A 16,572-nucleotide genomic window follows, 5' to 3' on the forward strand; every position below is an offset into this window, starting at 1 on the left:
ATGATACTATACATAGAGAATCCTAAAGATGCTACCAGAAAACTACTAGAGCTAATCAATGAATTTGGTAAAGTAGCAGGATACAAAATTAATGCACAGAAATCTCTGGCATTCCTATATACTAATGATGAAAAATCTGAAAGTGAAATCAAGAAAACACTCCCATTTACCATTGCAACAAAAAGAATAAAATATCTAGGAATAAACCTACCTAAGGAGACAAAAGACCTGTATGCAGAAAATTATAAGACACTGATGAAAGAAATTAAAGATGATACAAACAGATGGAGAGATATACCATGTTCTTGGATTGGAAGAATCAACATTGTGAAAATGACTCTACTTCCCAAAGCAATCTATAGATTCAATGCAATCCCTATCAAACTACCACTGGCATTTTTCACAGAACTAGAACAAAAAATTTCACAATTTGTATGGAAACACAAAAGACCCCGAATAGCCAAAGCAATCTTGAGAACAAAAAATGGAGCTGGAGGAATCAGGCTGCCTGACTTCAGACTATACTACAAAGCTACAGTAATCAAGACAGTATGGTACTGGCACAAAAACAGAAAGATAGATCAATGGAATAGGATAGAAAGCCCAGAGATAAACCCATGCACATATGGTCACCTTATCTTTGATAAAGGTGGCAGGAACGTACAGTGGAGAAAGGACAGCCTCTTCAATAAGTGGTGCTGGGAAAACTGGACAGGTACATGTAAAAGTATGAGATTAGATCACTCCCTAACACCATACACAAAAATAAGCTCAAAATGGATTAAAGACCTAAATGTAAGGCCAGAAACTATCAAACTCTTAGAGGAAAACATAGGCAGAACACTCTATGACATAAATCACAGCAAGATCCTTTTTGACCCACCTCCTAGAGAAATGGAAATAAAAACAAAAATAAACAAATGGGACCTAATGAAACTTCAAAGCTTTTGCACAGCAAAGGAAACCATAAACAAGACCAAAAGACAACCCTCAGAATGGGAGAAAATATTTGCAAATGAAGCAACTGACAAAGGATTAATCTCCAAAATTTACAAGCAGCTCATGCAGCTCAATATCAAAAAAACAAACAACCCAATCCAGAAATGGGCAGAAGACCTAAATAGACATTTCTCCAAAGAAGATATACAGATTGCCAACAAACACATGAAAGAATGCTCAACATCATTAATCAATAGAGAAATGCAAGTCAAAACTACAATGAGATATCATCTCACACCAGTCAGAATGGCCATCATCAAACAATCTACAAACGATAAATGCTAGAGAGGGTGTGGAGGAAAGGGACCCCTCTTGCACTGTTTGTGGGAATGTAAATTGATACAGCCACTATGGAGAACAGTATGGAGGTTCCTTAAAAAACTAAAAATAGAACTACCATACAACCCAGCAATCCCACTACTGGGCATATACCCTGAGAAAACCATAATTCAAAAAGAGTCATGTACCACAATGTTCATTGCAGCTCTATTTACAATAGCCCAGAGATGGAAACAACCTAAGTGTCCATCGACAGATGAATGAATAAAGAAGATGTGGCACATGGAATATTACTCAGCCATAAAAAGAAACAAAATTGAGTCATTTGTAGTGAGGTGGATGGACCTAGAGTCTGTCATACAGAGTGAAGGAAGTCAGGAAGAGAAAAACAAATACTGTATGCTAACATATATATGGAATCTAAAAAAAAAATAAAAAAATAAAAAGTCAGAAAAACCTAGGGACAGGACAGGGATAAAGTAGACCTACTAGAGAATGGACTTGAGGACATGGGGAGGGGGAAGGGTAAGCTGGGACAAAGTGAGAGAGTGGCATGGACATATATACACTACCAAATGTAAAACCGATAGCTAGTGGGAAGCAGTCGCATAGCACAGGGAGATCCGCTCAGTGTTTTGTGACCACCTAGAGGGGTGGGATAGGGAGGGTGGGAGATGCAAGAGGGAAGAGATATGGGGATATATGTATATGTATAGCTGATTCACTTTGTTATAAAGCAGAAACTAACACACCATTGTAAAGCAGTTATACTCCAATAAAGATGTTAAAAAAAATAAAAGAATCTGCCTGGCAATGCACAGGACATCAGTTCGAATCCTGGTCCAGGAAGATCCCACATGCTGCAGAGCAATTAAGCCTGTGTGCCACAACTACTGAGCCACGTGCCACAACGACTGAAGCCTGTGTACCTAGAGCCTGTGCTCTTCAACAAGAGAAGCCACCGCAATGAGAAGCCCACGCACCACAACGAAGTGTAGCCCCTGCTTGCTGCAGCTAGAGAAAGCCCACGTGCAGCAACAAAGACCCAGTGCAGCCAAAAATAAGTAAATAAAATAAATTTTTTTAAAAAGCTTAAAAGAAAAGAATCTTTAAAATAAAAAAAAAATTATATGGAGTGAATAACATCTCCCTTCATATCTTCCAATGTTAACCAAATTTAAAAAATAGTAAAAGTATATATGATGGTATTCAAATTTGACATATAGTACATGGTACACTAGACATGAAATTAATGACATTTAAGACTGTAAGTTCCCAGGAGGCATGAACCAACATTAGCTTTCTGTGACCAATGTTTAATATTGAATGTATGTACACACCAAATCCAAGCTCCTGAATGACAAGGGTTGGGGGAAATGACATTGAGTTTTTTAGCAATGACAAGAAACATATTTTTCAGGTAGGCGGTCATGTATTTCCTTTCCCACTTAGGAACACAGTTCCACCATGCTGCTCTTCCAGTGATCATGCTTCTCCTCCAGTGACAGATGTGATCCAGTCTCTATAAGCAGAAATTCTGGTGAAGACCGTTGGTGCGGCAGGATGGCAATTACTGCTGCCCCAGCTCACAATACCGATGAGCTTGTACTGCCCGTCCTGGGCACACTGCAGTGGTCCTCCAGAATCTCCCTGCAACCAGCAAAAAGAGAAGTTCATTCTCCTGGCTGCATGATTCATGGCTGACACTAACCCACAACTGCAGGAGATGATCCGACAGTATGTAAGTCACTCTCATCCCTGATTTCTGCTCATAACAGCATAGGGAACTACAACCACTGAGGTAGATGGCTGATGTTATAGATCTCTGAATCAGATCAAAATCTACATTTTCAAGGCGAGGCTGAAAGAAACATTTAGCATAAATTCATTTTATGCTGACAATAGACTGTGCCATGCAGAAAGTTTCAAGCATCTAATAAATATAAATGACTAAATGATGGTTTTGAGTTACGTGAAAGCATCTTTATATTTTCAGTGCTACTGGAAGTAGGTAGTTTGAGCTACCTAATACAGCTATGAAGTTGAACCACAAGAAATCATCATGTTTTTGTGGATCAAAAACAGTTGAAAGTTATCAGTTTCACATAGTTCAACCTAGCAATTGAACAAGTAATTCCTTTTGAGAATAGAATCCACAAAAATATCAAATTAGCAATCACAGTACATCAATTTAGCAATGTACTTACTCCTCTCACTTTTCATTTTAAAACTACCATACATTTATACCTTTTTATGGTCAGCAAACACCCATTCATGAGACACACTGAGAAGAAAACTCCTGCCCTCATCAATGCAGGCCTTCATTACCATACAGGACGATGATCCTGCAGCCCCTCCGCATATATTGGTGTTTTTAATATCCAGTCCCCAGTAGCTTCGACAAGATGTACTACTAATCAGTGGTACCTTTGCCTGCTGCACAGTTTTAGGAAATTCATCTTCTAGTAGAAAAGGAATAAAAACACATAGGCAAATGATATTAAAGGATAAAACGAAAATAGCCTTATATATACACAGACTCCAAGGGTTAAATCCCACCCATTCTCCCCTCTCAGCACTATAGTGATGCTGTTAGGTGACTTCTAAAAAACTAATATAATCACTCCACAGTGGCTTATACAACAGAAACAATGAAAAACATTTTATGTGGGTTCTTTTGTCTTTAGTCCTCAGAAGATATAAAAACATCACTTTATGAAAAAAAAGACAAAGTTTATACCCAAATCAGTTGTTGATAAAGCAAACAATATATATTTTTTACATATTAAGTCTATACTTTAATTCATTGGTTTCACGACATTCTCATTCTTTTGATTTGACTTCTGCTGAGCAGACATTCTGGTTAAGTGCTGACACTGACTGGAAGCTGACAACTGAAATTGCATTCTAAATAACTCTTTAGTTTATTGGATATTTGTAAGTAGTTAATTCATTTGCAGAATAGGGTGTATGTGAGACCAGAGTCATGGGTTTGATCTTTATATGGACTAGAATATCTGCACATAATCTTTCTACCCATTTACCTTTTTTTTTTAATTGAAGTATAGTTGAGTGATTCAGTTATTACATATGTATATTTTTTCATATTCTTTTCCATTATGGTTTATTACAGGATATTGAATATAGTTCCCTCTGCTACACAACGGGACCTTGTTGTCTATCCATTCTACATATAATAGTTTGCCTCTGCTAATCCCAACTCCCACTCCAACCCTCCCCTGCCCCCCTCCCCCTTGGCAACTACAAGTCTGTCTGTTTGTGAGTCTGTTTGTGTTTCATAAATAAGTTCATTTGTGTCATATTTTAGAGTCCACATATAAGTGATATCATATCTACCCATTTACCTTTTATACCAGCCTATCATTTCAGAAAAATGCCTCACAGCTTTAAGAATAGGCTCATATATCTTCAAGTATGGGTTTTCACAATAGAAATATCTACACTGTTGTGAAAACAATTATGTGTGTGTGTGTGCACTTGGGAGTAAATATAAGTGAAACACACAAATATTGATTAGGTAATAACATCACTAGATATTTAACAACACAGTTTTTAAAAGTATCAATGAACTTGTATTAATGAATATGATGGCCTAAAACCCAACCAGTCACCTTTAGGTCCATTATGAAAACATTTTTCCACTATCATTCCTATTAAAAATACAGAAAAATTGAAAATGAGTAAACATTATACTCAGACTTCACATATATTTGTTTGGATTCTAATCTTAGAAGAGGTTATAAATATATACTCACGATGAGGTTCAGTTATTCCCCATCCAGCAGTCATACATTTGGAAAGTAAATTTATTTTATCATCTTTCCCTGGCAAACAGATTGGAGATACAAACTTTCCTAATTAAAAAGATGCGAAAGAAAAACGCAAATATCAGTTAGTCCATAAGATTCATATTAACATTGTCTATACTGTTTGCTTTTCAGTGATGGCTTTAGAAATACCTACTTTGACCTAACAGTACCCTTTCTAACCCTGTAATTTAATAAAGTCTTCCAGAAGATTCCACCTATTATTTACTCAGAGGGGATCATCCCAATATACATGTTACCACTTTGCTCCAGGTATTTCCATATCCTCCTAGGAAAACAGAAACACATGCCCTACACTGAAATGTGGGGATTCTCATCCATAACCATTTTTTAAAGTGCATCTGTCTTTTTGCCTATGTGCCTTCAGGACATCACCTTGTTGAATTTGAGATGAGAGTGGAGAAGAATATAATTGTCTTCTTTTTAAGATTTTTATTTATTTATTTTCGGCTGTGTCGGGTCTTAGTTGGGGCACGTGGGCTCTCTGTTGTGGCGTGCCGGCTTCTCTCTAGTTGTGGCATGTGGGTTTTCTCGGGTTCCAGGCCACATGGGCTCTGTAGTTCGTGGCACACAGTCTCTCTAGTTGAGGCGTGCAGGCTCAGTATTTGTGGCACGTGGGCTTAGCTGCCCCGTGGCATGTGGGATCTTAGTTCCCCGACCAGGGATTGAACCTGTCCCCTGCATTGTAAGGCAGATTCTTTACCACTGGACCACCAGGGAAGTCCCTATAATTGTCTTCTTTTTTCAACTATGTTATATGAAGAACGGGGAAAACATGTAGCAATTTAACTGTTAAAGTATTTTTATAGCTAAAAAGTATTTTTATAGCTAATTCTATCTTCACAGGTTGTTATAAAATATATTGATACATTATATATTTAAACATTTACATTTTTTCTTATTACCAAAATCTGTGTATATATAAATATTGTGGGTTTGTGTGTCTGTGTGTATATATGCCACACACACACACACACACACTCACACACACACTGAATGCAGTGCTCTTGTGTTTGTTTTCCCTTTTTCCCAGGCTATTTTTCATTTTCATCCAGATTTTTACATACTTAAATGCGTCAGCATATCTGCTATCATAGGCCGTTTATATCAATGATATGTTCTTTAGTTTTACTGCTATCTCTTAATAAAATTACATAAAACTGTTTGTAAGTTGTCTATTCTTTTCCTACTCATCTCTCTACGCGTGTGCCAAATCTCATGTCATTCTGCCTTCACAGATAATCATTGCTCTATCGTATCTTCTCCCAAATTTCTTTGAGCTAAATAACATTTTCCTACTAACAACATATTTTTTTAATCAGCCATTTTTCTTATTCTGATATCCTTCATTTACTAGATTATGATCATGCCATTTACATGGCATCATTACTACATCATTCTTTTTAATAGCATATAGTATTCAGATAATGAATGTACATCGATTTATTAAATCCCATTGGAAAACATTTAGACTTTTAATTTTGTCCCTTATAAGCTGCATCAAGTTTCCGAGATCATGCATCTGTGCATTTGTGCCAGTATTCCTGGATGACTGAGTTGCTGGACCACAGGGCACACACTTTAAAAATTGACAGATATTGCCAGATTGCCTCATTTGGCAGGATGGAGGAGGGGGATGTATTGACTTGTACTCCACATCCAGCTGTGTTTATAACTTAGAAATATGTCAAGAGTCTTGAAAACAGTTATGCCCTAAATCCAGCATTTCTGCTTCCGAGAAATTTATCTTAAGGCAATCATAGACCTGGAAAAATGTACACATAAGGATAGTCAATCCAGCATTATTTAAATAAAAAAAAGGAAACAACCTTTACACGAATGTTCGTGGGAGCTTTCTTTGTAACATATAAAAGCTAGAAACCACCCAGATATTCTTCAACAAATGAATGGTTAAATGTTATGAGTGGTTAAACATTCATACTGTGAACACTACTCAGCTATTAAAAGGAATGCACTACTGATACATGCAACCACATAAATGAAGATCCAGGATGTTATGCCCAGGAAAAAAGTCAATCCCAAAAGGTTACATATTATATAATTCCATTTATGTAACACTCTTGAATTGACAAAATTATAAAAACAGAACAGATCTGTGGTTGACAGAAGTCTGGGTGGGGAGGGTAGAGTGGGGAGGAAGGAAATGGGTGTGGCTATAAAGGGGCAATAGTAATCCTTATGGTGACAAAAATGTTCTGTATCTCAACTATATCAATGTCAAATCCTGCAGGATGTTACCATTCGTGAAAACCAGGTTAAAAAGTACTTTGGTTTCTCTGTACTATTCCCTATAACTGCATGTGAATCTACAATTATCTCAGCATTGAAAGTTTAACTAAAAATAAATTTAAGAAGCAGGATAAAGAGAAAAAATACTGATGTCAGAGCTCCAATCCTGAGATTGTAATTAATTGTTCCAAAATGCATCTGGGCTGATAGTTTTGTTTGTTTTGTTTTTAAAGCAACTCAGAGGATGATAATGCATAGTCAAGGTTAAGAAGCACTGTTCTAAATGCTGTCACTGACTCAGTTTTAAAAGCATAAAAAGCAAATGGTAGACTGAACCATGATTGGGGGTTTGTAGGATGAATGCACCGAAAAGACATAAAAAGGGAGGTCTATAGGCAGAAACAGAGGAGAGAACTGGAGCAAAGGAAGAAAACTGTCCCAGAACCCTGTGATGCCATGGAAAGGCTTGGGTGTGAAAGTGGGAACTATCCACAGATCTTAGTTACATTTCCCCCAATACACCTTCCCACTGAATGCTCACCTATGCTAAGTAGGTAGGTGGGTTACTGCCATTACCTTTCTACAAACGATAAAGCTAAGGTCACAGAAGTTACATAACATGCCCAAGATCACATGGCTACTTCCTGACAGAGCCAGGATTAACAATGCCTCAGTTTCACTTAGCTTTGGCTTACGTAAACATTTTTTTAAAAACCAAGATTTTACTAAGTTATGAAAGCACAGAAAATTAAACATCTGGTGGTTCAAACTGATGTTCTAAGTATTCTCTGAAATCTTCTCTAGACCTCTGTCAATTAAATACATATAACAGTAAAATGTTTATGCAGATCCTTCAGCTTTTAGAGAAAGTATCTTAGAATGTAAGAAAATTTTAAAATAATTATTTAACTTCAAAAGTACATACAGCACTTCTAAGCAAGATGGAAGATAAAAGGTTCAAAATATGGAAAAGAGTTATCCATACTGACCTAGTTCAACAGGGTTTTCCAGATGCAGCAAGCATATATCATCATTGGGAGGAAATTGTGTGAAGCTGGGGTGAGTGTATACAGCTTTCACTGGTATCAAATCTCTATTTCCTGTGTTCCACAGGTAACTTCTTCCTATTACCAGGTTGTCTGTGACAGTACTTGTCATAAGAAAAGGGAGTGAGGAAATAGATACCACTTTTAATGAGGTCATCACTTTTCAGAATTACTAAGAATGTATTCTTTAACATTTTTTTTGCTTCTATACTCCAATTATATTGATGCCAAAATCTATTCCCCAAAACTTTCTTTTAATCCACATTAATAACCTTATTATCCTGAATTCTTAGAAAATGGGAGTTTCTGATTAATTCAATCCTTGAGAAAATTTTTAAAGTATCTACTTTCTTGCCTTCATAACATCAAATAAAATGATTTAGTACAATATATTTTTGACAATTAAGATTCATGATGCCTCAAGATAATGATTTTATGTATTATAATCATTATGCATTATATGATGTACTTATGTGATGGTCACTGAAACTATCCTAAAAGTTATAGTGACTCTACTCCCTAATACGATGTTTCTCAAAGAAATGTCTAGGGACCACATGCATTAAATCTGGCATGTGTATTAAGAATGCAGAATCCCAGACATAACTCAGTAAATCAAATTTCAGTATTAACATTCTAAGATTCTGTTTATAGCAAACTCCCCAGGTAAGTTTAAGCACATGAAAGCCTGAAAACTACCCTAATAAGGATGCCTTCTTTTGATTTAGCTATATCAAAAGTAAGACTTGGGGAATGCTAAAGAAATTGAGTTTTGGGTTCATTGAAGCTTCCTGCTCACCATGTTATTTGAGCAGATGCTTTCATTATAAAGCCAATTTTAGAGACCCTGAAAATTTCATATCTACTCATTCAGCTATGGGACATTGTATGACAATGTCAACTGTCTCACTACTTCTGGGAGATAATATTAAAAACGTCAAGCTAAGACTCCTTTGAGGAAGGAGTTTTCAGATATTTCCATACTACACTGAGACCAAGATTCAGATAAAGTCAAAGAAAAAAAAATGTTCCTTTAAAGGACATTCTTTAAAATTCTTTGAAACTTTACACATTTATTTCAGGACTGGGGATGATCATCAGACAGTCCGTAGAGGAGAGCAAGGAGGAAAGGAAGCCACATTTGAGCAACCCCTCGGCTCTGGGCACCATGCTGAGAGACTGATGCAAAAATGTTGAGACATCATTACCTTCATCTCTATGGATGGGGGGCGGGTATTGTTAGTTACTTATTAATTAAATTATACCTAGAAGCAGGAAGCTGCTTTTAAAATGAAAAGCTATTAGTAGTAAGTGTATTAGTGTAGCACAGAAAGTTTCATAAACCTAACACGTTCATTCATTTGCAAGATGGGGACTGTATCAGTGGGAGCTGATGCTTAATGTTTCTTGTGACATGGGGAGAACAGAAGGAGTGCACCCGCTGTGGACCCTCAAATAGCTCCGCACCGCCCTGCTGTCCCCAACCCTGCACCACTTGGGCACACACCTGAAGTTGCAGTGTGCCGCTGTCAGGACCCACTGTCTCCCAATCAGAGCACCTCCACAGTAATGCTGTCCTTGGTACTGCAGACTGACCAGCCAGGGCCACGACATCGCAGGGGCGGCATGGCCACCAACCACCCTGGGCTTCCCAAGCTTGGCTGGCAACACGTTTGTATTCCTCTCAGATCCTTCCATGAGAAATGGGTCAACAACAGGAATTCCACATTTGTCTTGGGCTGGCTGTCTTCTGGTATTGTTTTCTACTGTTAGCCCTTAGAAAAGTAACAACAAAACATCAGATAGCAATACTTGTGAAAGTCTATTAAAATCTCAGAATGAAGCATTTATTTCTTTTGTAGGTTCAAAACTAGGATTCTTTGCAAGAGATGAGACTCATCTTTTCTTCCATTGCTTTTAAATGAGTAAAAATCAATAGTTAACTAAAGCATTAATATATACGTCTTTAGATGAATCAGAACACAAATCAATTTTTAAAAAAGTATTGCACTTAATCATGAAATTACTGGAAATTGTTCTTTCTGTGGCATCATTTGTGTTATCCCAGTATAACACATCAAAATACTTGAAAATAAAATGTTTATATAAAGGAAAAGCATAGGGGAAATTTCTACCGATGTGTTTACTCCATTCTCAGATTTATAAAGAAATTTACCAGGGAATAACAAGAGACTTAAATATAAAGAAAATTAAGCCTCTTCATAGCCATATAATTTCAGAATGATAAGATATGATCACTTGTGAATTCTTTACTTGAGATTTTTTTTTTTACACTAGAAATCTATTTAAAACAAAAAGTTTCTAGCATAGTGGATTTGTGTTTATTCAATCCTTATGTCAAAACTCATTTCTAATTTCTTTTCAGATATGTATAACACATGGATTCCCTCTTCCTTTTAAATACATATGCCTAAAAAATATGTAGACTCTTCAGAATTAAGATTATCCTAGATTTTAGGGAGAAAAAACCCACAAAAGGTATTTACTCAAACATGTTTTTAGTGCATTAAGGTTTACTGCATTACTGCATGTTTTTTATTGCATTTGTAATCCACATTATATGTAGTAACTCAGACTTTTGGGCTGTTTGTACACATGTATAACAGCAATATTTTATTAGTATTCAACTTACTTTAAAATACTTAAAAAAAGAAATGAGGCTAAATATTTTTAGTGTGAGAATAAAGGGTCAGTTTAGAGATATAGTGATGAAAGACAAAAGCAATGGACACAGAAGAAGGGTCAATTGGGCGAGCATCCCTTTAACAATTAAAAATCACACCTATAGGATGATGTGGTTCAGTAGTCTACAGCTCAAATCCAGGACTCTTAGGAGAGCCCATTCATTCCACTATCCTAGGAAAGATAGAGTGACATCAAAAAGAACTTTGCATTCACGTGGATTAAATTCTTCCTGCAATTACACTCCAATCAAGAAAATCTCCTAGTAATAGATTCATTAGGTTTCTTAGTCTTAAGCACAATGGAATCCTAGCTTAAAATTAGATAGGATAAGTAGATAAAAATCAGCACATTTGTTTCTATTTTATGCAGAGAAGTTAGTATAGGTTCAGCTAAAATATTCCTTTTGAGGGCTCTTCCTGGGGGTGGGGAGGCGGTTACTTAATAAAAGATATGTTAACAGAGACATGGAAACACACTGAACTCTACCCTTGTTTCAGCCTGAATGGCCCTAGTGGATCTTTTAAATAGCAACTGACTGACTTTTATGTTTATCATTATTTCTTAAATAAAAATAACACACACATATAGACACATACCCCAATTAACCTTATTACCTCACATGATCTACCTGAACCACCAAATTCTCATGACTTAAGGAATGGTTGGAAATGAAGTTATCCTATTTTTAGTATTAGAGCAAGGTGACTGACTACCAATGACTCCTAAATCAGTGGGCCCCAGGTTCTACTTTAAGGCATATATGGTACCTGCTTTAATAAATGTTTTAAAAAAATTTCTTACCATTAATAGGCAGTTGGATCCCAATATTGCTTGTCTGTGATTGCTTCTGAGTCATATCTTGCAAAATAAGTTTAAAACCTCTTTCTCCCACAGATTCATCAGTCTTAAAATTCACAGTTAGGTAAGCACCACTGGATATCAAGACAAATTCTTTCTTGGAGCCACATAAATGAGCTGCAATGTGAGATATACTCGATAATTAAAATACTTTTCCTGTGTAGTTACATAGGTAAATGAGGGAGAAGAGAGAGAGGGTTCATTAAATTCCAAACAAATCCTGACAAAGGAATGATTATCAATAATGTAAGATCAAGATTTGTGGGATGAAATTCATGATTTGATTGAAACGATAAAAGGGTATAGATTTTAAAAGATAAAGGGAAAAGACTGGGCTAGCAATTGATATGGAAATGATATATAATTATATGGCAATCTTTCGTCATAAGAATAGGTAGAGGCATTTCAATGAAGATAAATGGACAGAGAAATAGAAGTAATGGAACAGCACGATGGCCCGAAAGTTTGCATACTCCCAAAGTTCATATGTAGAAACCCTAATCCCCAATGTGATGGTAGTAGGTGAGGCCTTTGAGAGGTGATTTGATTATGAGGGTGAAGCCTTATAAACCCTTATAAAAGAGACCCCAGAGAGCTCTCAACCACCCCCACCCCCGCTTTTTTTTTTGCCATGTGAGGATATAGCAAGAAGACGGCTATGAACCACGAAGCAAGCCCTCACCAGACACCAAATTTGGACTTCTAGTCTTCAGAACTGTGAGAAATAAATGTTTGTTATTTAAGCTACCCAAACTATGGCATTTTTGTTATAGTAGCCAAAACTGATGAAGACACATAGGCTGCCTAAATACAGACTAATGATGATCCTTTCCTAATTCAGAAACACAAAAGTTGTCACAAAGATGGTCCTGATAGTGACAGGCCATTTGCTGTAATTTATCTGCACAGGCTGTAACTTAAATTCTCTCAAAATAAAACAATGATACACTACTGATTTCTCTTAAAGATAATGTTATCTCAGAAATCTGAGAAAGATAGGGAATAGGGCAATAGTTAATCTCTACATCATTCTTCTGCTCAGAGAATCTGTTTGGTGAATTGGATGTGATGGGGAACTTTTGGGATGCACCATGTCAAGTAAAGGCATTCTGCATAGAGTCAGCTAACACTCTGGAAGTTTTAAGATAATGGAAATGGGAAAATGTTACTCTGTTTTCAAAAAGGAGATTGGGGGTTGGCAGAGGGGGATGGGTAGGAGACAGAGAAAAACAAGGAGGCAGGAGGATTTCCAAAGTCTTGTATCAGTGGAGTAGTGTAGCTTAGTCCTTACAGGCTCAGATTCTATATCCAAACTACTGGTTTGGGCTAGTTCTGCCATTTATTAGCTATGTAGCCCTAGGCAAGTTATTTAACCTATCTCTCTGCCTCAATTTTCTCATCTGTATAATGGAGATTAAAAAAATACTCACATGGAATTATATGAAGTTGTATTTATGAAGCATTATAAGTGTTTGTTAAATAAAAATAAACCTCAGCAAAATTTTACAGCAAATTATTAGACAGATGGGTTTTGAACACTTGAAGAAGGAATCAGTGGTCACAAGCAACCAGCATGTGATCCTTTACATGCCATATTAAATTAACCTAATTTAATTTTTGGAAAGAGTTAATTAGATGGTGGCTAGGGAGAATGAGATAAACTTAATGAATCTTGATCTCAGTGAAGCACTTAATAGAGTACTTTATGATGTCCCTGTGAACAGATATAAAATGTAAGTGGATAATTATATGACAAGGAAGTTTCACAGCTGATTAAATAACCATACAATGTTAACCTGAAGGGAAGGTCTTAATGGTATGAAAATGGTTCTATCCTTGGTTTTGCAAAGTACAGTATTTCTATTAATGGCTTAGATAGAAATACAGAACATATTTACAAAATGTGTAGGTTTAAGATGGGTGGCTGAATGAGAAGGAACTAGGTTAAATATAGAATCTTAGTGATAATTTAGTTCAATCTTTCATATAACGTGGAGTTCCTTCTTTTTTTATTTTTTTTAAATTTATTTATTTTTGGCCGCGTTGGGTCTTCGTTGCTGTGTGCAGGCTTTCTCTAGTTGCGGCGAGCGGGCTTCTCATTGCGATGGCTTCTCTTGTTGTGGAGCACAGGCTCTAGGCACGTGAGCTTCAGTAGTTGTGGCTCGCGGGCTCTAGAGCGCAGGCTCAGTAGTTGTGGCACACAAGCTTAGTTGCTCTGCAGCATGTGGGATCTGCCCCGGACCAGGGATTGAACCCGTGTCCCCTGCATTGGCAGGCAGATTCTTAACCACTGTGCCACCACAGAAGCTCCTAACATGGAGTTCCTTCTAAAATACCCTTGGACATATGAAACCTGGATTTGAAGATATTACATGGAACTTATGAGCATTTTCTCTTTTTGAACAGTTCTAATTGCTTGACAGTTCTTGCTCATGTTGAATCAAAAGGCATCAGTGTGGGCTTCCCTGGTGGTGCAGTGGTTGAGAGTCTGCCTGCTGATTCAGGGGACACGGGTTTGTGCCCCGGTCCGGGAAGATCCCACATGCCGCGGAGCGGCTGGGCCCATGAGCCATGGCCGCTGAGCCTGTGCGTCCGGAGCCTGTGCTCCGCAACGGGGGAGGCCACAACAGTGAAAGGCCCGCGTACCGGAAAAAAAAAAAAAAAATGGCATCAGTGTAATGATGGCCACATGGTTAGTGGACTGGCCAAGGATATAAGTGTTTGAATCAGAATGCTTGGGCTTTAATCCAACTTTCTCTACTTACTAGTTATATCACTGGAGGCAAGTAACTCAATATATTTGTGTTTCCTTATATTTAAAATGAGGATAATGTAACCTACCTCCATATGACTATTAAGAAGATTAAGAGTTATAAGTTCTTAAGACTATGCCTGAATAATGGTAAACATTCAATAGCTATTAGATATTACTATAGGCAGAACAAGTTTCATACCTGGCCTGAGAGTCTCTATGAGAATTCCATAAATATTTGAAGGGGAGAAATTGTGATCCTTCTCTCTTCTCTAAGATAAATATGCCCAGGTGTCCACACCCTTCAGCATCCTGGTCATTATGTTCTGTGTTCCAGTTTGTTAATGTTCCTTAAAATTGTTGCTTGACCAAGGATGATATTTAATAACCAGTATGGCAGGAGCAACAGCCAGACAGACTGGACATTGACTATGACGATTTGTAAGACTGAGCTAGTGAATGCCAGCTCAGTGCCAACCCTAAATTTGACCACACAAGGGAACTTATTTCTTTTATCTTATCATTCTTTACCAACACTGCTCTGAAATTCTGTAATCATTTGAGACTTCTGAAATTTTGATTTCAAACATCCTACTTTCTAAATCACCACTTCCTATCTATCCTAATCCATTAGTATTTCCCTGCTGTAATTGTTTGCTCTCTCCATGACCTTCTCACCATTAATCCCATAAACTTTCTATATCCATCACCCTCTAAGAAAGTGAGAGATTTTGCTGTCAGGAGAAGCAAAGAAATGGGGCAACAGCTAAATTTCTTGTTCTGTTTTGTTTTGAATTATGGGTAACGCTAGAATGTGTTTGCAACTGATGAGAATGATAGAGGAAATAGATGAAGTCAGAGAATGAATAACTTAAGGAAATTTATAGGAAGCTGACAACTCTCAAATTTCTATCTCAAGCCCAAACTTTAAGAGTTCTACTTGTAGCTCCCTGTTGCTAACTCAACCTAGATGTATCATGGCATTAAAAATTTAACATGGATAGATCTCTCCCCACAAATCTATTTCTCCCTCTAGTATTTCCCATCTCTGTAAATGCCACCACCTCCAAAAACCTCATACCATAACTTAGGAGCCATCCTTGATCTGCAGATTTAATGCCACTTTCAATCCATAAAGAAATCCTATCAGTTGTATCTCCAGATCTGTCCACGTCACTTGTACTCCTTTGTTGCCTTCCTCTTTCAAGGCAACATTATCTACTACCTAAAACAGTACTAATAGAACATTCTGCAATAATGTAAAGTTTAATATGAGTGCTGTCCAGTATGGTAAACTACATGTAGCAATTGAGCACTTGAAGTATGGCTAATACCACATTTCATTTCATTTTAACTAATTTGAATTTAAATGACAACATGGATTAGACATGGATTACAACATGGATTAGTGTAGGTCTAGATCACCATGATAGCCTCATAGTTGCAGACATAATTCACCCTGTCACCCTAAAATCTACTCCCAACATGGCAGTCATAGCAGCCCTCAACTTACTCCCCTGTCAAAAACCTTTAATGACCTCCCATTGGATTGGCATAAAATCCAAACTCCTTACCATAACCTGAGCTGCACAACGAGGCAAAGCCTCCATCTTCTACAACCTCACCTCACTCCAGTCTGTACTCACTCAATCTCCAGCAACTCTGATCTCTGACAGTTTCCTAAGTTCCCAAGCTCTTCCCACCTGCAAGGCCATTTTCTCACTTATTTTTTCATCAAATATTTACTAAGTGTTAGGAGTGCTCTAGACACTGGAGATACAGCAGTGAACAAGAGACTAAGTCCTGCTCTCAGGAAATTTTCATTCTGGTGTAG

General features: G+C 37.1%; 1 protein-coding gene across 1 annotated transcript in view; it reads right to left on the minus strand.

Annotated features, from left to right (window-relative positions):
• Positions 1-2,763: 2,763 nt before the first annotated feature.
• The window catches only part of OVCH1 (ovochymase 1), an 85,782-nt gene continuing 71,973 nt past the window's right edge, over positions 2,764-16,572 (minus strand). The window contains 4 exon segments of the mRNA XM_007446312.1: positions 2,764-2,928; positions 2,990-3,139; positions 3,526-3,740; positions 9,982-10,197. Coding sequence (XP_007446374.1) covers positions 2,764-2,928; positions 2,990-3,139; positions 3,526-3,740; positions 9,982-10,197 — 746 coding nt within the window.

The sequence above is a fragment of the Lipotes vexillifer genome, unplaced genomic scaffold (assembly GCF_000442215.2).
Source record: "Lipotes vexillifer unplaced genomic scaffold, Lipotes_vexillifer_v1.1 scaffold477, whole genome shotgun sequence".
NCBI lineage: Eukaryota > Metazoa > Chordata > Mammalia > Artiodactyla > Lipotidae > Lipotes > Lipotes vexillifer.